Source organism: Cibotium barometz, chromosome 22 (assembly GCF_041138505.1).
Source record: "Cibotium barometz isolate CiBa-2024 chromosome 22, ASM4113850v1, whole genome shotgun sequence".
Lineage (NCBI taxonomy): Eukaryota > Viridiplantae > Streptophyta > Polypodiopsida > Cyatheales > Cibotiaceae > Cibotium > Cibotium barometz.
The window spans coordinates 1,697,439-1,723,460 of NC_141067.1; the positions used below are offsets into that span (position 1 = coordinate 1,697,439).

Genomic DNA, 26,022 nt, shown 5'->3' on the forward strand with positions numbered 1-26,022 from the left:
CCTATACATAGTTTGTATCTAGCCCTTTGTGGTTGTATTTAACCCTTGGAGGCTGGTTTTTTTGTTAACTAATACAAGGATCTTTTTCCTGGGGAAAAAAAAAGTGAGTCAGTAGGGTGAACCGACCATCTGAGGTCAACATGAACTTGGTGGATGTTGGTGATCTAGGATCCATAGCCAACGGAATGCAGGTTCCAGACAGGTGTTCAGCAATGCAGCCTCTCCATTTATGGCATTTTCCAGACCATCAGGAAGCTATACAGCTGAGGACAACTGTGGTCTTAGCAAGGGAGAACGTGTCAAAGGGATATAATTCTCCAGCCCTACCTTTTCATGTACCATACGGACAGATTGAGCAAGCTACTCCATCTCAAAAACTGGTCTTCTCTAAGTAATACATTCTTTATGGTTCAGCCACGCAAATTTGGTGATGAGCATTTCTGCACGATTTTGTGCCAAAAGAAATGGAAATGGCAGCAATACCTGCTTGCAGCTGGACAGAAAGATGAGTGTCTTGGATTGAAGATGAGTTTTGATAAAACTCCAAAGCATGTCAATCTTTTTGTCAAGAGGAACAACCATGGCTGTTTGCTGCAACCGAGCAGGAGTTGCCGCAGCAGACTCGGCATGCACCGCAAGGTACTCTGGATCCTTTAAGCTAAGCCTTGCAAGATCATTCACTGACCTAGTCTGTGTCGCAGAAAATAATAAAGTTTGCCTCTGTTTTGGTAGCTGAGCAACTATTGCATTCAAAGTGTTTGCAAAGCCCATGTCCAAGATCCGGTCAGCTTCATCAAGAACCAACACCTAACACAGTAATTTTTGTTAGTTTGAAACTGCGAAGCCAAGCGCAATCAAATTTTTCATTGCTTGAGTTCTCACCTGAAGTTGAGAACAGTCAAAATTGGGAGTCTCATCCATGTGCTGCAGAAGGCGGCCTGGTGTACACACCAGTATATTTAGTCTATTGACGCGTTCCTTTTCTGAATCCACATCTTTGCGGCCCCCTATAAGCAGCCCACCGCTAAGACCATGGTGTTTTCCAACTTTGCGAAGCTCATCAAAAATCTGAACAGCCAGCTCTCGGGTTGGGGAGATAATTATGGCTCCAACACCATCCATAGCACCCCATTGCATACGAAACAACTTTTCCACAACCTGCACAAACAAGCTATTCAGCCCTTGCTCACACAAAAACATAAATCCTTATTCTAAATTCTCTCATAGATGAAAAAAAGAAATCAACCATAAAACTAATTCAACAAAAGTTTCTACTAATCAAGTATAAGCATGCCACAACATGCTTGGCAATAAATCAGCAGTGTAAGACTCTTAGGCTATGCCAAAACTTGAAGCCAATGGACTCTCTAAGCTGAAGAAAAATTGTTTGACAGCTTTGATCTTCTCACTAAATTTAACTTAGGATAACGTGATGTGCCTTCGGCTTGGAAGCAACAAGATTTAAACTAAAAATGCCTTTTGATCTTGTCCCTTGTGAAGTTTGAAAGATAAACTTGCATGATGGCGCAGTAGTAAACAGTATGAATGCATTGAGGTTCCCCAATAGCCATGCATCTCCCACCAACACACTACATCACATCTTTGAGATGCCCCCCCCCCCCCCCCCAAAATCGCGAGTGCTGTTTCTATCTCACCCATGTCTAATTTCATCATGACTTGGATCCCATATTCACTAGTCATATAGACAGCCATATAGCCGACCTAGACCTCTCATTGCCTCTACCAACTCTCACCTAATTGGAAATGGGCCTCGAAACATTCTCTCCAAGCAAGCAAGGGTGGCATATCCCTGTGCCCACTGCCAACCGTGCCTAGGCAGCTGGATTCCTTCTAAAAGTGATCCTCGGGTATATATATACCTAGATGAATCCAAGAACATGCCCAAATTCACCTTTGAGGAACGTGCATGTTATATACTCATGGTAGTCAACCCACAAGACTATATAACTATCATCTCCATTATGCATAGTATGGACTAGATACTACAACATCCCCACTAACGTCATCAGTGCCCAATAGTGTGTGTAGAACACTGTATCAAGATATGCTCTCACACATGCTGTCATGACCCTGTGAAATTGGTACAGCATAAGTGTGAGCATGGTGGTCGGTGAGCAGGATAAATATTTAAAGGTTCATATTTGGGGCTAAGGTTTATTGACCCATGTGTGGACAACCCCAAGTGTGAAAGGGGACCAAGGAATTAAAGTTCATAAGGTTTTATAACCTTGGGTGGCCCCTAGGAAAGTTTTAAAACTTTAAGTGGCCCCTAGGATATTTATGGGGGGGGGCTACTCTACTTTTGGAGTACACGCCTCCCTCTCTCTCTCTCTATCTCATGCTTTTTGGAAAAGAGTGCTGAGGCACAACGTGGAGTTGGGATTTTCTGAGAAAAACACATACAGGCAGGCTGCAGGCTGCACTTCACTTACTCTTGCCTTTGGAGGGACTGTAGCACTGATTGCAGGCGTGGAAAAACAGCTACTGGAAATTCTGCATTGCTGGTCATAGGTGGCTTTTTGGAAGGGCTGCAGGCGGGCTGTACTGCTGAGGCTACAGGGGCAGCCTAACACTCCTCTACGCATGCTGTTAAGAGATTGAAGCTGGCTGCTGTGCTGCGCTACAGGGCAGAGACACATGCCATATTATCTCTCTCTTTCTTTGGTCTTTGGAGGATAACCGGCTGTTGTGCTGTAGAGAAAAACAGACACCTACAGAAGCTTCTTCTCTCTCCTTTGCTTTTGGCAAGAAGCTGTTTGTTAGCTGAGAAGCATGGACTGTAAGAGGGGAACACAAGGCTGGACAGCAGGTTCTCTCACTAGTTTTCTCTCTCTCGGCTGCAAGACAAGAGGGCAGGACAGAACCGGGCTTTTTTTCCTCGCGTCTTTTCTCTCTGGTGAAAAGCGACATAAAGACTGTAAGTTTCTCTCTCTCTTTGTGAGCAAGTGGGACTGCAGGTGGTGTCTTATGGAGTCTCTCTTTTCACTGGCTCGTGACTCTTCTGCAGTTGTTCTCTCTGGCTCTTTGTGAGAGGAAGGGTTTGGCAGTTCAGAGGGTAGATAAGAGCAAGTAGACTGCAGAAAATAAACAGCACAAGAAACACAGAGAGATAGGTGTGTAAACTCTTCTCTATACACAAGATCCCAAGAAAACTGAATGAGGAAGTGGTGGGGGCAAGGGGCCTATATATACAACTCTGGAAAAGCAGTCGGCCAGCATCTGAAGTGCCCACGACTGCTGAAAATGGTCCCACGACTGCATAATTGCAGTCGGCCAGCAGATGAATACCCACGACTGATAAACATGCAGTCGGCCAGCAGCCCAGTAGCCCACGACTGATAAACATGCAGTCGGCCAGCACTGGAGTGCTCCTGGCATCCTCTAGCAACCCTCCCACCACTAGAAAAAATGGGAAAAAATGGGAAAAAATAGGGAAAAATACGGGGAGTGTGGAAAAATGATAAAACACCTTATACAAGGCGGGCACACCCACAACAGAGGCCCTGGTGTATGAATATAGACAAGAGATGACTTCTAACACCCCCTCTCAGCTCCTGGCTGTGAAACCAACCCAAGGGAGCTGGAGTGCCGCCTGAGCGTAGCCTGAGGTAGAGACTTCGTGAAGAGGTCCGCCGCATTGTCCTCCGTCGAACAATAAAGTAGCAAGATGTCACCAGCCAAGATCTTTTCACGTACAAAGTGATACTGTATCTCTATATGCTTGGTCCGGGCATGGAAAACCGGGTTCCGAGCAATAGCTATACAACTCTGGTTATCGCACTGGATGACTGTGGGCTCCCTCTGTGGAAACCCAATCTCGCCTAGTAGCCTCCGCAGCCATACAACCTCACAAGCAGCACCACAAGCAGCCCGATACTCTGCCTCTGTCGAAGAAAGGGCAGTTCTCCATCCCAAAGGCCTCAAGCAACTCATGAACATACCGCTGCTGAGAGACGAAAAACCCCCTCTGGGTCTGCCAGATCTCCAATCCCAAGAAGAAATGGAGTAAGCCTAAGTCGATCATCTCAAACTCCTTTGACAAGGCAGCCTTCGTCACTCCAATGTGCTCCACATGACCGCCGGTGAGAATGAGATCATCCACATAAAGGATGATAAGCGTGACCATGCCGCGTTCCCGAAAGAGATTCAGGTTAGGATCTGCAACCGATCTCTGAAATCCAGTCCGAATAAAGAAGGAATCAATCTTCTGATTCCAAGCCCTGGGAGCCTGCTTAAGACCATACAAGGCCTTATGTAACCTATAAACCATCCCTTCCGATCCTGGAACAATAAAGCCTGGAGGCTGCTCAACGTACACCTCCTCCTGCAGGTCACCATTTAGGAACGCAGATTTTACATCCATCTCATACACGGGCCACCTCTGAGAAGAAGCAAGGGCAAGAACAGTCCGAATCGTGGACATCCGCGCTGTCGGTGCAAAGGTATCCTCGTAGTCGATGCCTGGCCGCTGAGCATAACCTTTAGCCACAAGCCTGGCTTTGTGTTTGTCCACCGACCCATCAGACGCGTATTTGGTCTTAAAGACCCATTTGACACCAATGACTGACCGCTTCGACGGCCTCGGAACCAACTCCGAAGTGTTGTTCTTCTCGATGGCATCAAGTTCCACCTGCATGGCTTTCCTCCAAGTATCCTGTGAAAGGGCTTCCTTTACGAAAGTGGGCTCTTTATCCCGCATGATACGAGACATCAAAGCATAATTCACCTGAAGAAGCTCCGTCGTGTTGCTTTTATCTTGGACTCGATGTGATCCTCGAGGGCCGTCCTCTGTGGTCCACTCGGAGGGTAGCTCCATGACACCTGACTCTCGAAGGGTGTCTAACAACCACCTAGGTACTCGAACAGATCGTGGAGCCTCCTGTGATGACTGAGGTGGATCAACTGGAATAAAAGACTGGGAATCATCATCAGACTCCTCTGGATCTCCAAGAAGTGGCGGCTTCTCGACAGTGGATGCTGGAACATGCTCGTCAAAGACCACATCCCGGCTGACAACAATCTCATTCCTCTCTGGATCATACAACCTGTATCCCTTGGAAAGAGAGTTATACCCCACAAATACCAGCTTGCGGGACTTGGAGTCAAGCTTCCCCCTCTGCTTCTTCGGAATATGTACATACGCGTCACTCCCAAAGACACGGAAGTGCGAGACATCGGGTTTCCTGCCAAAATATGCCTCAAATGGAGTCATATGGGGTACAGAAGTCGTCGGAGAGCGGTTAATGGTATGGACAGCCGTTGCCACAGCCTCACCCCAAAGCGGACGAGGAAGATCACGATAAGATCACGATGCTCCAGCATGGTCCTCGCCATCTCCACCACAGTCCTGTTCTTTTGTTCAACAACTCCATTCTCCGAAGGCGATCCGGTATTGGCCAATTCCCTTTTGATGCCATGATCTGCACAAAACCTGAAAAATACAGTGGAGGAGAATTCACCTCCTTTATCAGCCCTGAGAGTCTTCACCTGATATCCAGACTCTTTCTCCACCATCACATGCCAATCCTTGAACCGAGCAAAAGCCTGGTCCTTCTGGGAAAGAAAGTAGACCCACGTGAATCTGGTACAATCATCAACAAGCAGCATGAAGTAGAGAGATCCTCCCAAGGATGGTATCTGTTGTGGTCCACACAAGTCAGTGTGAATCAACTCCAATGGTTTCGAAGCCCGCCTGGAAGCCTGCTTCAGAAAGGATTCCCTGTGCTGCTTACCACGTATGCAAGAACTGCAGCGTCCTTGCCTACTACCAACATCTGGCAAGCCAACCACCATCTGGTCCCGGAAGGCACGCCGCAAAGCATCCACATTTAAGTGGCCAAAACGAAAGTGCCACAAATCTCCGACCTAAGAGCCTGTCAATGAGGAGAGTGCAGAGAGCTTGTAGATGCCATTCTCCACACCGCCTTCCCAAACAACTTTGCCTGTCTCACGGTCCCTTAGAGCAACTGAATGCTCCTCAAATTCCACCCGAAAGCCAATCTTGCATACCTCATGCACTGACAGAAGATGAAAACCCAGAGCAGGGACATAAAGAACACGGGAAGCATGGTTGCCCCCCTTGCCATCGGGAATAATCTCCATCCGGCCCTCACTATGTATCGGAATAGTGGAGTTATCGCCAATAAAGATACGACCTGACTGCCGTTTCAGATCTAGAAAGAAGTCACGGGATGGAGTCATGTGCCTCGAAGCACCACTGTCGAGAATCCATTCCCGGGTATCCTTCGCGGTGAAGCCAACTGCCTCCTCGCTCGAAGATGATGAAGCATCGGAGTTCACCATCTCTAAGTGCACAAATGCCGGAGTCTTTGCAGCTGAGGCTGAGGAATCAGCACTCTTCCCTGTCCGCTTAGGGCACTTCCTCCAGTAGTGGCCTTTCTCGCCACAATCATTACAAGATCTTTCGGCCTTCAGCTTCTCTCGTTCTGGATCAGGCTTCTTCTCAGAAGACTTCTCCGATGAAGCCTTCCCTTTGCCCTTGTTGGTATTCCGACCTTTCGACCGTTGGCCAGTTAAGGCCTCCGAACCTCCGCCGTGAGGAGGGTTCGTGAAACGTTCCTCCTGGTCCAAGACCATTGGCACAAGCTCCTCCCAAGTAATGGTGCTGAGCCTGCCACTCGTGATCAACGAGGAATAGAAAGCAGAATACTGACCAGGTAAGTGGGAAAGCAAAGTGATAGCCATATCTTCACATGATATCTCTTTCCCAGCTTGTAGGACTTCCTGCTGAAGGGCCTGCAGCTTGTTAATGTGTTCCCGCATCGTCGAAGACTTTGCAGGGTTCATAACCCACATCTGCACTTCCAAGGAGATCCGTTTCATGGGTGACACCCTGTTATACAAAGAAGCCAAGTGCTCCCATATGCCTCTCGCCAGCGTCATGTGCTTCACATGATTGATCACTTGTGGTGTGCAATTGAGGAAAATAAACGACCGGACCCTGGCGTTGACACGATCCCACATGTGTGCCTGTGCCTCTCGGTCCTTCCTCGTCGATAATAACTCCCCTTCCTCAGCTTCCGGCCGTGGCACCCCGATGATAATAAAATCAGCAAGGTCATATGACTCCAGAACCGACTCCATCATGACCTTCCAGATGCCGTAATTGGACCCGTCCAACTGACGATCCACTGGGAACGTGGGGAGAGTCGGAATCTTCACGTGCTTCTCAGCCATCTCTAGTAAATCTGCCATCGCAAAGAGTAACCTGAAAGGGTGGGTTGGTGGGGAAAAAAATCTGAAAACCTGCAAGTGGCTGTCCAGCATCTTCGCCCGCCTTCCTCTTGCACCTTCTCTTCCCGTTCAGCCCAAAACAGTCCACCAATCAGCAGCCTAACGCTCCCCCTCTTGCTCAGAAAAACGCCCAAGATCTGTCTAGAGCCTAGGGCTCTGATACCATGTCAGAATATGCAGCGGAAATGATAACCAAACTTGGGTAGACAAGAGCAAGTAGACTGCAGAAAATAAACAGCACAAGAAACACAGAGAGATAGGTGTGTAGACTCTTCTCTATACACAAGATTCCAAGAAAACTGAATGACGAAGTGGTGGGGGCAAGGGGCCTATATATACAACTCTGGAAGAGCAGTCGGCCAGCAGATGAATACCCACGACTGATAAACATGCAGTCGGCCAGCAGCCCAGTAGCCCACGACTGATAAACATGCAGTCGGCCAACACTGGAGTGCTCCTGGCATCCTCTGGCAACCCTCCCACCACTAGAAAAAATGGGAAAAAATAGGGAAAAATACGGGGAGTGTGGAAAAATGATAAAAACACCTTATACAGGGCGGGCACACCCACAACAGAGGCCCTGGTGTATGAATATAGACAGGAGATGACTTCTAACAAAAACAGGACAAGATTGTGCACCAATTTGGAAGAGTTTTGTGGACTGTTTTCAAGGCTGAGTTTGTGGCTATGTGCATGGTTCAGTCAGATGCATATTCAAGACCTCATGGATGTAGATTAGAGGAGATAACAGTGTGGTGTTCTTGGGACACAAAGCTGTGTAACTTCTATGCTAAGAGGTCCTGAGGATTGGTAGATTGGACTTGCAGACATACAAGCCATGAATGGCCATGTTGTAATCATTTAAAACTTTTCCATTGAAATTGAATAAAGAAATACCAAAAGGGGCACCAAGCTTCGGGGCCAACAGGTGTCGTTCTCTTTCTTGTGTTGGAGCACTCTAGCTCCTGTTTATTTGTTTATTGGCTGGACTACAATTGGATTGGGTGACTGCTACTCTACCACACTTTGGTTCCTACCAAAGGCCGGTTTCACAAGCACTCCACACCAGGTGCTGTAGATACATCTACAGTAGAATCTGATTCAAATGTGGCTCCTCCACATGCACCACCAATACCTCCCACTGCTGCTCAAACGAGATGCTCAAACGAGATAGGATGGAAGAGATGCACAAGCACATGCATTGCTTGCACTTTCTGTGAAGCGAAACATTATTCCTCATATTCGGTCATGTAAGACTTCAAAACAGGCATGGGATACACTTGTTGCATTTTACCAGGTGCGCAATGAAGCACGTGTTGCATATATGCACAAACAGTTGGAGTCTGAGCACATGAATGAGGGAGACTCAATGGACAGCTTCTCGACCAAGATCAAAGATTTTAAGAAGCAGCTTGCTAGTATGGATGAGATATATCCTGATAGTACATTGGTACCCACAGTTCTCAATGCATTGCCGGATTCTTATCCGAGTTTTATCTCTACCCTTAGACTCATGATGAAGGGAAATCCAAATGCCCTTACATTTGATGAGTTGGTTTCAGTACTCTTGCAAGAAGAGCAGTCTAGGCAAAACAAATATGTTATGCGAGTTGGTGACCAAGCTTTTGTTACCAATCAAAAAGGCAAAGGTAAAGTTTCTTTGCATGGTGGCTATAAGCCAAAATCAAAATCCTCAAGTAAGGATGCAAAGAAAGAAGGTGATAAGCCTAAAAGGAAAGACAAGTGTCACTATTGCAGGAAACCAAGGCACTACATAAATGAATGCAAAAGGCTAGAGAAGGAGAAAAAGAAAGAATCGGGCATGGCTGTGGCTGATGCATTTGCACCAAGTGCAGAGAATAAGGAATCTGCAAGTTTTGCTCAAGATGATTGGGCATGGACAATACATTGCAGTTATGACCCTTCTGTTCATGATATATGCATGTCAGTGGCAGAATCAAATACTTGGTACTTTGACATTGGTGCTAGTAAGCACATTACTTCACAAAAAAATTTGTTCTCATCTCTGGAATCTATCCTAAGTGCAGGAACCGTCACATGTGCAAATGGTTCCTCGTATCCTATTAAAGGAGTTGGTAGAGTTGTGCTCACTACTCCAAATGGGGGCGCATTTACACTTTCTAAAGTTTTATATGTGCCAGACATTAAGAAGAACTTGTTGTCAGTTTCAGACTTAGCCTTGTCAGGCTTGATGGTGAAATTTGTGGATGACAGATGTCACCATTTGGCCACCCAATTGGTCCACCCGTGCTTTCTTATCATGTATGTACATTGGACTCGTGTCCATGGCAATTGTATTTGCCGGGGATTGATGCCACTCATGTGATACTATGGACTTGGCTTTCCGTTGGGACTTGTGCCTCCGTGTACATGCCCGGAAATGCTTGGTGGATTGGTGTTCCATTGGGTCTGGTACCTCGTGTACTTGCTTGGAGCACGTCTATTTTGGTATAGTCTCATGAACGGGGATTGTCCATACCAATGCTGCATTGCATAGCATCTTTATGTGCTTGCTTGCTTGCAATTCAAATTGCATGCTGTTTTCATGGTTGCACCAATGTGTAGTTCCGGGTAAGGGGACGCCCGCCCACAAACCGTGTGTGTGAAACTGTCTGCTGACATGGTTATGTGGCATGTGACAAGTGGTAAGTATTGGTCATAAACCTAGCCTTAGGAGTTAGCACTAATTTATAAGTGAGTGTGTACACACTTCATTAAGTTTTGGGCGACCAAAACTCACTTATAAATTATGACCAGCCCAGTGTTCACACACTCTGATATCCCAAGGTGGACATAACCCAATGTCCACCGCCCAAACCTTATCCCCTTTGTACAAAGGGTTTGTACAAAGGGAGTAACCAGCCATGTGTCCACTCTAGCTTGCTCCACAAAGCACCTGCCTGCTACCTACACTGGACAACTCACCACCTCACTCTTCCTCCTCTCTCTAGAGATGGGGCCTCCTTCATGAGAACTGTCGGGCTGCACTTTCTGCACTTTCTCCTTCCTAACTCCATTTCCAAGCTTGCTAAGGTGTTTCTCAAGCTTCAAGAGTGATTCGGGATGCTAATCACTCTCCTACATACTCCCAATGACTGAAATTCAGCAAAACAGCTCTCTTTATTGCTGTAATTTCTGGTCTTTTTGCTGAAAACCCTAATTTCAGCCCTCCTTTCTCAAGTTGAACCATAGGGGAAGCTTTCCCAAGGTTCCCTTCATCCTCTTGAAGACTTTTGTCGTCGCGAAGAAATGCGACAAATCGAAGATCTCAACACTCCAAGGACTTCCATCGCAAAGACTTCCGCTGTCATCGACTCTACTTACTATTGGTAAGCTTTTATGCTTAAATATAGGAGCAAGTAGCAGGAGGGAGGAAAGGGATTACAAGATCACATACCCTGTGTAGTGTTCTCTTGTCCTACGTGCTCTCTTGCAGATTGTTGCTACTATGTGTTGGTGGAACAATAGAGAGCAGATGGTAGGGAACATGGGCACTTGAGAGGGTAGCGTGGATTGCAAGTCTACATCGGCAATCACTTGTTTGCAATACTGTATTCATATGCATCCATATGGAAATCTGGTCAAAAATGCCCATGACACTATGTACTTGATTCTCCCAAGATCAATATACTTTATTTGAGGGAGGGGTCGACAGTTCCGGCTCATTGTGTATCCCTTGTCAATTCAGCAAATTACTTCTTGTATTTGAGCAAGTGTCCATCAAATCTTAGTGTATTTAAGTATATTGATTAGCATTGTGTTCAACCAAGTTACAACAGATGTATAGTTCAGGATAGAAATGATGGTTATTCTATCATTGCCTCAGATTCCTTGTTTCATAGCCTATACAAGATGGATGTATTTGAGAAGTTGCAGCATGATGCTTGCTATATCTCTTTGACTCGTGCTATGAGTGATGCAAAATTATGGCATGCACGATTTGGCCATCTGAATTATGGCAATCTCTTACGCCTTCAAAGGCATGATATGGTGTCTGAGTTGCCAACTCTTGAGACCCCTACTAGACATGTATGTGAGGGGTGTATTCTTGGTAAAATGCATCAGGCATCATTTCCAAAGGATGGATCTGTGAGAGCTGTTAAGAAATTACAACATATACATAGTGATGTATGTGGTCCTATGAGGACACCATCTATTGGGAGATATCTCTACTTCATCACTTTTATTGATGATTACTCTAGATATAGCTGTTAGAAGTCATCTCCTGTCTAGTTTTATACACCAGGGCCTTTGTTGTGGGTGTGCCCGCCCTTATGAGGTGTTTTCCCATTTTTCCCCACACTCCGTATTTTTCCCCTATTTTTTTCCATTTTTCTGAGGCTTGGGAGGGCTGCCAGGTGATGCCAGGAGCACTCTGAAGCTGGCCGACTGGATCTACATCAGTCGTGGGCTATCAGAATGCTGGCCGACTTGTTCTGTCTAGGCGGAGGCATCTGTAGCTGGCCGACTGCTATTTTCAGCAGTCGTGGACATTTTTCTCAGTCGTGGGCTTTCCTAATGCTGGCCGACTGCCCTCTAGGGGAGTATATATAGGTCCTCAGCCCCCATACCTCATTTGTATCATTATTCGGGATCTTCTTGTGTATATAGAGCAGAGTTACACGCCTACATCTCTCTCTCTCTTGTGCTGTTTTTCTGCCTGCGTTTTTGCTCTCGTGTTCCCAGATTTGGTCATCATCTACGCTGCATATACTGACATGGTAACAGAGCCCTAGGCTCTAGATAGGTCTTGGGATTTGTGTGAGCAAGAGGGGACTGTTTTGTGGCTGATCGGTGGACTGTTTTGGACTGTTCGGGAAGAGGAGAAGCAAGAGGAAGGCGGGCTGATTTGCTGGACAGCCACTTGCAGGTTTTAGTTCTTCTTTGTTCCCACCCACCCACCCTTTTCAGAGGACATCCCCGCTATGGCAGATCTGTATGAGATGGCCGAGAGGCATGTGAAGAGGTGGACCGTCAGTTGGACGGGAGCAACTACGGCATATGGAAGGTGATGATGGAATCCGTTTTGGAGTCTTACGACCTCGCCGATTTCGTCGTTGTTGGTGTTCCACGGCCGGAAGTAGAGGAAGGGGAGTTACCGTCAACCCGAAAGGACCGGGAGGCCCAGACGCAGATGTGGGATCGCATCAACGCCAGGGTCCGTTCGTTTATTTTCCTCAACTGCACACCGCAGGTAATCAATCATGTAAAGCACATGACGTTGGCCAGAGGTATATGGCAGCATTTGGCCTCACTTTACAACAGGGTATCGCCCATGAAGAGGATTTCCTTGGAAGTACAGATGCGGGTTATGAGCCCTGCAAAGTTGTCGACGATGCGGGAGCATATTAACAAGCTGCAGGCTCTTCAGCAGGAAGTTCTCCAGGCTGGGAAGGAGATATCATCAGAGGACATGGCCATAACGTTGCTGTCACATTTGCCCTCTTCGTACTCAGCATTCTACTCGTCGTTGATTACCAGTGGCAGGCTCAGCACCATCACGTGGGAGGAGCTTGTGCCCATGGTCTTGGACTAGGAGGAACGATTCACGAACCCTCCTCAGGGTGGAGGTTCGGAGGCCTTTACTGGCCAACGGTCGAAAGGCCGTAACTCGGGCAAGGGGAAGGCTTCATCGGAGAAGTCTTCTGAGAAGATGTCCGACGCTGACCGCGAGAAACTTAAGGCAGAGAGGACCTGTAATGATTGTGGCGAGAAAGGCCACTACTGGAGGCAGTGTCCCAAGCGGAAGACCGAGAAGGGTGAAGACTCCTCAGCAATCATGAAGACTCCGGCTTTTGTGCACCTGGAGGTGATGGACACCAATGCTTCATTTTCTTCAGGCAGGGAGGAGATTGGAGGACTCTCCGCAACGGATACTCGGGAGTGGATTCTCGATAGTGGTGCTTCCAGGCACATGACTCCTTCCCGTTCCGGTTTACAGGATCTCTGCAGGGTTTCTGGTCATATTCTTACTGGGGATACGTCCACTATCCCAGTTTACAGTGAGGGCAGGATGGAGATAGTTCCCGATGGCAGAGGGGAGAAGCATTCCTCCCAGGTGTTGTATGTTCCGGCACTTGGTTTTCATCTGTTGTCAGTGCATCAGGTTTGCAAGACTGGCGTACGGGTGGAGTTTGATGAGCACTTTGTTGCTCTCCGGGACAAAGCAACAGGCCAAGTGGTTTGGGAAGGTGGAGTGGAGAATGGAGTCTACAGGCTTTCAGGATGTTCTTTCCACGGGGACCTTTCGGAAAGCCAGGCAGGTGACAGGTGATTACTTGCAGAAGGAGGTGGTTACTCCAGGCTTTGTGGTTCCGGATTCAGAGGGGGTGGTTGACAGGTTTCATCAGGTTTCCAGGACTTGTTTGTGCACCGTAACAGGTGTTGATCCTTGTGAGCAGTGTGATGTCTCTGTGACTCAGAAGCTGTATGGTTCATTGATCTGGTTGATGGACACCAGATTGGACGGGAGCTTCCTGATGAGGCGGTTGAGCTCTTGGTTGCAGATATCTCTTTGTGAGGCAGGATTGCGTTTCCTGTGGTTTCTGCAGCATGCGAAGGATCATGGACTCTTGTACACAGGAGGGGGATTGTTGGATGGAGTCTGACTCCGCGGTTGGAGTGACTCGGTTTGGGGAAGAGATTCGGACACGAGGGGATCTACTTATGGCCCAGGAGCAGTTTTACGGAGCAGGAGGAGGTTACATTGCAGGTTTGGGCTTCCACTGGAGGAACCCATGGTCATCCAGAGGCACTTTGTTCGTGAACAGATCGTTGCTGATGACATCTTGCTGGAGTTCTGTTCGACGGAGGACAGTACGGTGGACCTCTTCACGAAGTCGCTCTCAGGATTTGCTCAGGCAGCACCCCAGCTCCCAGTGGTTGGTCACACAGCCAGGAGCTGAGAAGGGGTGTTAGAAGTCATCTCCTGTCTAGTTTTATACACCAGGGCCTTTGTTGTGGGTGTGCCCGCCCTTATGAGGTGTTTTCCCATTTTTCCCCACACTCCGTATTTTTCCCCTATTTTTTTCCATTTTTCTGAGGCTTGGGAGGGCTGCCAGGTGATGCCAGGAGCACTCTGAAGCTGGCCGACTGGATCTACATCAGTCGTGGGCTGTCAGAGTGCTGGCCGACTTGTTCTGTCTAGGCGGAGGCATCTGTAGCTGGCCGATTGCTATTTTCAGCAGTGATGGACATTTTTCTCAGTCGTGGGCTTTCCTGATGCTGGCCGACTGCCCTCTAGGGGAGTATATATAGGTCCTCAGCCCCCATACCTCATTTGTATCATTATTCGGGATCTTCTTGTGTATATAGAGCAGAGTTACACGCCTACATCTCTCTCTCTCTTGTGCTGTTTTTCTGCCTGCGTTTTTGCTCTTGTGTTCCCAGATTTGGTCATCATCTCCGCTGCATATTCTGACAATAGCTGGGTGTATCCATTAAAGAAGAAGTTAGAGGTTTTTATGTGCTTTAGGCACTTCGTATCCATGGTTGAAAATGTATGTGAATGTAAAGTTGGCACCCTTCGTTCAGATCGGGGGGAGGGGGGGGGAGTATATGTCCAAGGAATTTCATGCATGTATGGTTGAAAAAGGCATAAGGCATCAATGTACAGTGCCATACACACCTCAGAAAAATGGTGTGGCTGAGAGGAAGAACATGTCTCTCATGGAGATGGCACGATGTATGGTGAAAGCCCAAGATTTACCTCATGGTTTTTGGTTAGAGGAAACTATGTGCGCAAACTATGTGTTGAACAAATGTCCTACCAAGGCCTTGCAGTCTAAAACTCCTAATGACACTTAGCATGGCAGGAAGCCTTCTGTGGCTCATTTGCGTGTTTTTGGTTGTCTTGCTTATGCTCTTGTGCCTGAGCAACAACGCAATAAGCTTGATAATAAGGCAATTAAATGCATATTTGTGGAATACAGTTCAGAAAGCAAGGGATATAGACTCTACCATCCGGCCTCAAAGCGGATCTTGGTAAGTAGAGATGATGTTTTTGTCAAAAACTCAGTTCAGCCCATGCTTTCATGCAAAAAATAGCAGAATATATACGCACAGGACATGTTTGATTCGCTCCTACCTTTGTTTAATGGAGGGCAGCCATATGTAGAGCAATTGAATGCTCAACCAAGTGCTGAAATTCAACCTTTGCAGGTGCAAAATCAGCCTGCAATTCAACCTTTTGATGAGGCAATTATTGAGAATGTAGTGGATGAGGAGAGAGCAGCCATAGAAGAATCTAGGCGTATGCCAAAATGGCTTGTGCAGACGTTGAGGGATAGCAAGTTAGCAACTCCTTTACATAGCAGAACTCGTGCAGGTTCTCATCATGCAGATTATTCTCATGTGGATCATGTTCTTTATGTAATGAGGAGGAACCTGTTTCCTTTGAGGAAGCACAGGATGATGATCATTGGATGCATGCTATGCAGGATGAGTATAACTCTATACTCAAGAATGACACTTGGTATTTGATAGATCTACCTCATGGCAAGAAGGATATTGGTACTAAGTGGGTTTACAAGTTAAAACGCAAAGCAAATGATAGCATTGATCGCTACAAGACCAGACTTGTTGCAAAGGAAAATGCCCAACAAAAGGACATTGATTATGATGAGACCTTTGCACCCACATCTCGTATGACTACCATTAGGTGTCTCATTGCTTTGGCAGCACATCATGGGTGGAAGTACATCAGTTAGACATTAAGACTGCATTCTTGAATGGTGATTTACATGAGGAGGTGTATGTATCGTAGCCTCCTGGTTTTGTTGTGAAAGGAGAAGAGTCTAAAGTATGCAGGTTGAAAAAGGCTCTTTATGGCCTTTTGCAGGCTTCTAGAGCATGGTATGAGAAGATTCATACATACTTGGTTGCAAATGATTTTTGCAACAGTCCAACAGAGAGTACCCTCTATGTGAAGAGGAGTAAGGACACATTTTTGGTCATCGTTCTATACGTTGATGACATGCTGCTCATGGGACCCGATATAGATCAGATTTCAGCCTTTAAGGCTGATTTGCAGTCATCGTTTGAGATGTCAGATTTGGGGCCGTTGCATTACTATTTGGAGATTCAGTTTATGCAATGCAATGATGGCATTGTTATGCTACAGTCTAAATATATACAGAGGCTATTGAAGAGGTTTAATCTTGAAGACTGTAAACCTGTGGTACACCTATGGAGACAGATACTCGACTTAGTCTTCAAGATGCAGGAGACTCTTTTGATGCTAGTTTGTATCAACAGGCTATTGGATCCCTTCTTTATGTATGCAACACGAGACCAGATATACAGTATGTGGTCTCACAATTGAGCAGATTTATGCATAGTCCAGGTGCGAAGCATTGTGTCACGATTGTGACGTATGTATGTATCAGATCCTCTCTTCATTGCCGATTCCTGTTGCAGATGCAAAGAGTAACCAGCCAAGGGAACCCCTACCCTCGACTGGTTGCGACTCTTCGCCAAAGGATGTACCTCTTCATCGAATAGCCACATCCCTTCGACGAATGGTTGTATCCCTTGATGAATGGTTGTGCCTCTACATCGAATAGACACATCCCTTAGCCTAAAGTTGTATCTTTTCGTCTATGGTCATGTCCTTTCATCAAAGGACATGCCTCTTCAAATGTCTCTTCATCTCCTATATAAGAGACCTATTGTACTCAGTTTAATCAATTCAATTCAATCTTCTCTCAAGTGTTCTCCTAAAGTCTCTTGTTCTCTAAGTTAAGTACTTAAGTAGTAATTAGTACACAATATGAGGGATTAACAACATAATCCTCACAGTGGTATCAGAGCTAAAACCTTTCCTACTCGTGGGTTGTGAAGCCCTCACCCTCTCCGCGGCACTCCCTCGTCCACCCCTCTTCTCAGTGTTGTATGGAAGCAGCGGAGCGATGGTGGACTTGGCGTAAAGCTTTGCCCATGGTGATGTATAAAAAATAAAAAAAATCCACACCCATACACACGTACCTTGTGTGTCTGAGAGAGGGAACCCTTTCTGCATACCTGGATTACCCCCTCCTTGCTACCGGTGGTGGTAGCCGTTCTCTGCATGTCTGGAAACCCCCCCCCCCTCTCTGCTGAGTATGGAGCACCCCCCCCCTCCTCGCTTCGTTCGCTGCAGGCCATGAGCCCCTCTTCGCATCGTGCAGATGCAGCTGGCGGCGCCTTTTCGAAGAGGCGCACCCCCTCTTCTGGTCGGGTACGTGACGATTCCAGGCCACCGTCACCCTTAAGCCATAAACAAAAAAATAATAATAATAATAATTGGGCACGCTACGTGGCATTTGGGCCTCTAATCAATTTATAAAAAAAAGGTGTGCACGAGTGTGAAGCCCCCGCCCGGCAGCGGCTATCAGGATGCCGCCAACTGCACTTTCGCCTTCATCCTCTCTCCCGGCTCTGCCCACGTCACACTGTGTATGCGCTCTTGCCATCCACGTGCATGCTTCATGGACAATTTTCCGAAGGAGCACCTGAGTTACATCGACGAGATCCCCGAGGCTCTCCTTCCCGAACACAGTCCTCTTCGTGCCCCCACTCCGGAACCGGTGCCACTTTCCGCCGATGCTGGGTGGATTCCAAGTCTCCCAGACTCTCCTATCCCAGTAGCCCCGGCCTCACAGGTGTACCGCATACATGTCAGCAGCCCGCATGTAACCGAACCCGACACTTGGGCGATCTGGACTATTTTCCTCACCTACGAGCCACTACACCTTGCTCATTTCGAGTACTTCCTGTCACGGTACCCTCAGTTGGCACACTTTCTTCCAGAGTCCAGTGTGGATGGCCTCCGCAATATCTCCTCCACGCGCCCTCCTGTGACATTCTACTACGAGATCTTCGTCCCTGATTATACTCCATTATCTCTGAATGGGAGAATTAGGGTTTCATGTGGGAGACATACACACAGAGAAGAAGGGAGAGAGAGAGTTGTGGGGATAAGTCAACTCATTGGAATGAGAGTGTGACTCCCCTATCACACATGTATATTGCACTAGTACACATAGTGCACTTAGTACATTAAAAGTACTAAGTGTACTATGTACCAAGTGTATATTGCACTAGTACACATAGTACACTTAGTACATTAAAAGTACTAAGTGTACTATGTACTATAACTTATGGACTTGTACACACTATAAGGGTGGGCATAATGCCTTTACCCCAACAACCTCCCACTTAAAGCCAAAGTGCCCTTAAATGAAGGAAAAGAAAAAATCAGCATGTACATGATAATATACAAGGCCATATCAAAGCTGAAACTGGCCTCATCCAATGCCCATCAAGTGTCTGCAATGAGCAAACCGCTCCGGAGGCAAACTCTTTGTCAACAGATCAGCCGGGTTGTCATCCGTATGAATCTTAACAAGCTGAATTTGCTTGTTCTCTATCACCTCTCTAATGAAGTGATACTTCACATCCACATGCTTCGTCTTTGCATGAAAGACAGGGTTCTTTGCCAACTGGATGGCACTCTGACTGTCACAATGCAACAATGGAATATCCCCTGTATAACCCAAATCAACCACTAACCGAGATAGCCATAATGCCTCCTTGCAAGCCTCTGTGGCTGCAATATACTCGGCCTCTGTAGTAGATAAGGCAGTGCACTTCTGCATCCTGGATATCCATGACACAGCACCTCCTGTGAATGTAAACACATAACCGGTAGTAGACTTCCGGTTATCTGGATGACCGGCATAATCCGAATCCGTGTAACCATGCACTAATGCATCCTGGTTGCCAAAGCAAATGCACATATCCTGTGTGCCCTTCAGGTATCTCATGACACCTTTCACTGCTTCCCAATGCTTCTTGCTAGGTTTGGCCATGTATCTAGAAACCACTCCCACTGCAAATGCAATGTCCGGCCTAGTAGCAACCATGGCATACATGAGACTGCCACAAGCTGAAGCATACGGAATCTTGGCCATATCAGCCCTGTCTCTATCTGACTGTGGGCTGTCCATAGCACTGAGTTTCACATATGGAGGCAAAGGAGTACTAGTCTTCTTCCCCCCGTCCATATTGAACCTCTACAAAACTTTGCCAATGTATTCCTTCTGAGACAAATACAACACATGCTGATTTCTGTCCCGAAGTATCCGCATACCCAAAATGTGATTTGCATCACCCAAATCCTTCATATCAAAGGTGTGATGCAGCCTCTTCTTCAAGGCATCCATCTCTTTACGAGATTTCCCGGCAATCAACATATCATCAACATACAAGATGAGGATCAATAGACTGCCATCCAAAGCTTTCTTGGTGTATAAGCAATGATCTATGTCACTTCTCCTGAAATTCTGGGATTTCATGAATGTATCAAATTTATGATACCATTCCCTTGGTGCCTGTTTGAGCCCATAAAGACTCTTTTTCAGCTTGCATACAAGCTTCTCCTTTCCATTTACTGCATAACCCTCTGGCTGTTGCATATATATCTCCTCATGGAGGTCACCGTGAAGAAAAGCAGTCTTCACATCCATCTGAATCAAGTCCAGATCATCATGAGCAACCAAAGCTAATACAGCTCTAAGTGTGGTCATTTTGACCAATGGAGAGAAGATCTCATCAAAGTCCACACCATATTCCTGCTTGAAGCCCTTAGCCACTAACCTGGCTTTGTATCTTGGCTTTGCATCTGGTGCAACTTTGAGCCTGTAAACCCACTTGCAAGGCAAAACCTTCTTGCCTATAGGCAAATGCACCAACTTCCATGTTCCATTTTTGTGCAGAGAATCCATCTCTGACTTCATGGCACACTCCCAAAGAGCCTTGTCTGCCCTCTGTAAAGCCTCCTTATAACATGAGGGCTCCCCACAGTCAGTGAGCATCAAGTAGTCAACCCCTGGAACAAACCTGTCAGGGGCTCTGGAGGGTCTTGTGGACCTCCGTACCCAATGACCATCATTTGCAGGTTGCTGTCCAGCCTGCATATCACCTATTGGTGGCTCCTGTTCCATGCCATAAGGCTGAAATATCATGCCCGGTATTTCCTCTAACTGTGGGATATCCATAGGGATATCTTCTGCCGTCTCTGGCTGTCCATTTGGACCATTTTCAGCACCATTTAAGGGCTGGTTTTGCTGCTGTAATGGCTGATTTACAGCCCTTGGTTGTTGTCCATGATGTCCATCATCATCAAAGATGACTCTGCCAGGCTCCTGTTGCCTTGCAGGCTCCTTATACATGCATGTTTCATCAAAAATGACATCATTGCTGCGTATAATCTTTCTATTCACTGGATCCCAAAGTCTATACCCCATTTCACCTCTGTCACCATATCCTAGGAATATGCATTTGTGAGACTTAGGATCAAGTTTGGTGCGCATTTCCCTACGTATGTGCACGTACGCAACGCAACCAAACACTCTCAAGTGCTTGTAGGACGGAGGCTTCCCTGTCCATACTTCTTCTGGCACTTTCCCACCAAGCCTCATGTTAGGTGACCTGTTTATAAGATGAACGGCTGTCATAACAGCTTCAACCCAAAAACCATGAGGTAATGCAGCATGTGACAACATAGAACGGACCTTCTCCTGAATGGTCCTGTTCATCCTCTCTGTTGTCCCGTTTTGTGGAGGATCATAAGGAGTAGAGGGCTCCCTCTTGATGCCTTTAGCATCACAAAAGTCCTGAAACTGCTTGGACATATACTCTCCACCATTGTCGGAACGCAAAGCTTTCAGTGTTTTGCCAGTTTGATTCTCAACAAGAGCAACAAACTTCTGAAACACTGAGAATGTATCACTCTTCAAACGAAGAGAATAAACCCACACCTTGCGTGTGGCATCATCAATAAAGGACACAAAATATTTTGCCCCTCCCAAAGAAAGCTGAGGCATCTCACATACATCTGTATGCACAAGCTCTAACTGAGCATCTTTCTGTCCAAGAGCTTTCTTGTGGGGGCACTGGAGTTGCCTGCCATATATACAATGCTCACAAAACTGAAAACTTGAAAACTTTAGGGAAGGCAAGTAACCCAAACGAGACAATTGCTCCATTCCTTTGACACTCGTGTGTCCCAACCGGCTATGCCACATAGAGATTTCCGGCAGCTCGGTTGCATTTACATTAGCATGGTGACAAACACCTACATGCATGAAGTAAAGAGTGTCCACCTTAGAGCCTCTGGCAACAACCAGTGAGCCCTTACTAATCTTCCACTTTCCACTACCAAATGTGGTAACATAATCAGCATCATCAAGCTGTCCAGTAGAAAGCAGGTTCTTCTTGATCTCAGGCACATGCCTGACATCATGGAGCATAAGCTGTGAGCCATCTGAAAACACAAGCCTCACATCACCTCTGCCAAGAATCTTGCATGGATGGTTGTCACCCAAATAAACTACTCCTTCATTGCCAGCAGTATACCTGACAAACAAGTCTCTGCAACCTGTGACATGAAAGGAGGCACCTGAATCAATGATCCATGAGTGCATACCATGACCATCTCCTGTAAGAAGTGAATGGACATCAAGTGAAGACGTGAATAGGACCTCATCCTCACTGTCACCTGCATGTGACACGTTGATTTCTTCAATCTTGACTCCACTTTTGCCCTTTGGCTTTGCATCTTTGGCTTCATCTTTGTCTCTATCTTTTCCTTTGCCCTTTTCCTTTTGATCATTCTTCCATTTGTAGCATTGCTTTTTGATGTGTCCCTTCTTGCCACAATAATGGCATTCCAAGTCCTTTTTGGAGCGGGACTTGCTCCTTCCCCGTTCTTGGCTTTTACCCCTTTGCTGGGATCTCCCACGTGCATTCATTGCAATGGACTTTCCAACAGAGTTGTTTTTCCTGTTCATCTCCTCTTGAAGAAGAGCACCCTCAACATCTGCATATGACAGCATAGCATTCGAATTGCTAGTGGCTGTCCTGAATGTGTCCCAACTCTCTGGCAAAGTGCATAAGAGAAAAGTGGCTTTGAACTCATCGTCCATTGCCAACTTTTGATTAATGACCTGGTTGACAATACCATTAAACTCATTTAGATGGGCTGTCATAGACGCCCCTTCCTTCATCTGAAGACCTATGAGTTTCTTAAACCAATACACTTTGCTTGAGGCACTTTGCTGGGCATACAAGTCCTGCAATCTTTGCCACATTCCCCAAGCTGTCTTCTCTTCACGAATGCTGAAAAGTAAAGAGTCTGACACAGACAACATGACAATAGATCTTGCCAGCTCATCCATATCTTCCCACTCTTCAGCAGTAAGAGAAGCGGGCTTTACACCCCTTTCTTTGATGGGCTTGTGCTGCTTCTTCTGGAGCAACACATTACAGCACTGGGTTTGCCAAATGTCATAGTTATGTGAGCCTTCAAGCTTCTTGATGTGAAGCAATGAAGAGCTCTCACCTGTGGTTGCCATAGCAATATGCAACCTGTCAATGCCTGACTCCCTCCAAAATGTGCAAACACTGCACCAAAAGCACACAAAGTGCTCACAGTTGTTCTCCCAAAGTTTATCTCCCACTGCGGAAGCACAAATGCAACTCTACTCCCACCGTATGTGATGAAATCACCAAAATCTGGTTGCTGCAGATTTAGGACAGCACCTTAAATGTGCTCTGTTGCCCTTCCAAAGTACTGTACAACAGTACCAAGTGCTCACCAATGATGTACCAAATCTGTACCGGCAAGTACAGCAGCTGAAAATGAACCTTTTCCTCACTCAAATCAATGTGCAGCCATGCCAAAACTTGCACAATCTGTACCGGCAAGTACAATAGCAATAAATGCTCTCCTGGCTGTCCAAATGAGTGAAAATCAGACTTTTACAGTACCGACCACTGCATACAACAGTCCCGAACAGAAATTGGGCAAAAGCCCCTTGACTGCAAGCTGATTTCTGAGGATTCAAGGCATAAAAGTCTTGCCTGTTGCTTTGCCAAGCTCAACAAGCATAAAATCTTGAAAAGCCCCTTGATTTAAGATCAATTTTTGATCATACATGGTACATTAATGCACATGAAGGCATCCAGAGTCTTCACAGTGCTTCCCCCTGGCCACATATACATCCAGTACATAAAAGCCCCTTGATTTATAGGCACATTGAGTGCTTGACAGGCATCAACACATTGCCCAAAGCATCAAATGCGAGTGCCTACATGCAAATCAACCCAATCAGCACAAAAGCCCTTTATGCACTCCAATTTACTGCAATTTTGCCCGAATGTGAAATTTCTCACATCATACAGCATGTATGAATGCTTAATTGCACAATTACATCAAAAGCCCCAAATTTCGACATCCAATTTCCTGCAAATTGATCCTGATTGTGACCAATGTCACCCGATTTTGCCAATTTTGCTCAAAATTTGAGCAATTTGGCACCTGTACCTGCTCAATTGATGATTGTATCTGCTCAATTGCAAATCCCAAAAAAAAAATTTGAAGCATGTACCTCTGAATTTTTGATTTCTATTGCAAGAAAAAAAGGGGGGTGTCAAATTTGATGCTGCTGTGCAGACCCGTGCTGAAGCTGTATTCGTGCTGCTGCCTGTGGCTCTTGTAGCAAACCTTTGTAGTCGGGCAGGTGCAGGCGTACTTCGACTTTCTTGAATCGCTAGTCGGGCAGGTGCAGGCGTGTAGGCGGCCAGGTAAAGTTGCCTCAGCAAGCAGCGATGGCCGATAAACAGTGCAGATCAAAACGCGTAGCTCTCCTCGTGTAGCGATGGCCACTAGGCGCACAGACAGCGCCCAGCACACGAGGACCAGCACACAAACCAGCTCGCGGGTGAATTTGCCCGTCACTTCAATCCAGCGCGCAGTCCGGCAAATTGTCTACGCGCAGCTCCGCTGATAACTGCTGCGTTTGCCTCACAGAAGGGCGACGATGGAACGGAGCCTCTGCCGACTCCTCCAGCTGCGCGTAAAACTCCTCGCTCGCCTGCCCTCCCCTTCACGCTACGAGTGCTCTCCACGTTCTTGTTGCCGCCGACTTCGCCTAGTAGCCAGCCGTCTAGCGTCCAACGCTTGAAAGCTGCAAGCGCACGAGCGGTGAATTCCAGCCTCGCTTCTTTGTTACGCCTTGTGGCCACCAGCGCCTTGCTTTGCTCGCACTGCCTACGATTGGTTCAACACACGCAGCAAACAAGTCCGTACAGCACACGCAGGGAGCACAAACAGGCGGCACCACACGCAGCTCTTCTACAGTTGATTTCCAACGATGCAGCACTTGAGAACAAAACCCTAAAACCAGGGCTCTAATACCAGTTGAATGGAAGAACTAGGGTTTCATGTGGGAGACATACACACAGAGAAGAAGGGAGAGAGAGAGAGTTGTGGGGATAAGTCAACTCATTGGAATGAGTGTGTGACTCCCCTATCACACATGTATATTGCACTAGTACACATAGTGCACTTAGTACATTAAAAGTACTAAGTGTACTATGTACTATAACTTATGGGCTTGTACACACTATAAGGGTGGGCATAATGCCTTTACCCCAACAATCTCCGGTGCCAAAAATGAGTATTTGACTGATAGAGATTTTGGAGATGCGTTCCATGCTCTCAAATCCTCTAATCCCAGTCTTGCAGAAATGAACATGTTTGTAGCCTACACCATCATAGATGAATTGCTGTTCTTTTCTCATCGCATTTGTGTGCCTCACAATACTTCATTGCGGAAGATTCTCATTCAAGAGAATCATGAAGTTCCTTATGCTGCTTATCCTGGTATCAACAAGACATATCGGCTTTTGTCTGCTACATACTTCTGGCCTCAGATGCAGCAAGATGTTATCAAATTTGTCAAAGCTTGTCATTCGTGTCAGATAATGAAAGCCTCTCAACAACTTCCTCAAGGGTTACTTCAACCGTTGCCAGTTCCCAATGAGAGATGGAAAAGTATCAGTATGGATTTTATTACCACTTTGCCTCGCTCATCCCAAGGCAATGCTCAGATTCTTGTGGTGGTTGATCGATTTTCCAAAATGGCGCATTTCATTCCTTGCAAGAAAGCTGCTTCAGCCCCAGATGTGGCGTCATTGTTCGTACAACATGTCTTCAAATTGCATGGTTTGCCGCGAAGACCATCATCTCTGACAGAGATCCAAAGTTCACTGGACATTTTTGGACGTCTTTGTTCAAACCTCTTGGCACGAATTTGTTGTTCAGTTCAGCCTATCATCCTCAAAACAGATGGACAGACTGAAAGAGTCAATCGGATTTTGGAAGAAATGATTCGACATTACATTCAATCCCGTTTGGCATCATGGGAAGATTATTTGCCACTCGTGGAATTTGCTTATAATAATTCCCATCATTCAGCAATTGGATTAACTCCATTTCAAGCAGCATATGGACATACTCCTCTTGTGCCTACAAACTTTGTTTTACAACACAAAGTGGCGTTGGCATATCAGTTGGCTCAGGAGATGCAAGATGTGCTTGTGCAAGTTCGAGATAAATTGGTCCATGTGCAACAAAAATATCAAAAACAGGCCAACAAGCATCGTCGACATGCAAATTTTCAAGGAGGAGATTTGGTCTTGTTGTATGTGGCACCTCACCGCTACAAAACAGTGAAGTCAGTTTTTCCAAAGTTGCGAAAGATTCTTGTGAAAAATTTAGTTGTTATCCGACTTTTAACATTTCTTGGCTCAAACAATATGTTCAAGGAGATTTGCCTGTTCTTCCAAACTTATCTTCATATGTACTAGAAATTGAAGATGACCATATTATCCTTGTTCCAG

The 26,022-nt window shown here is 46.4% G+C and overlaps 1 protein-coding gene across 2 annotated transcripts in view; it reads right to left on the minus strand.

Moving 5' to 3' along the window:
- LOC147626154 (DEA(D/H)-box RNA helicase family protein) overlaps window positions 1–26,022 on the minus strand; it is a 57,246-nt gene that overhangs the window by 20,760 nt on the left and 10,464 nt on the right. For both annotated transcript variants that reach the window (XM_086816264.1, XM_086816263.1), the window contains exons 2-3: window positions 883–1,158; window positions 484–807 (exon numbers count right to left, since the gene is read on the minus strand). In XM_086816264.1, coding sequence (XP_086672390.1) covers window positions 484–807; window positions 883–1,158 — 600 coding nt within the window. The remainder of the gene's footprint in view (window positions 1–483; window positions 808–882; window positions 1,159–26,022) is intronic.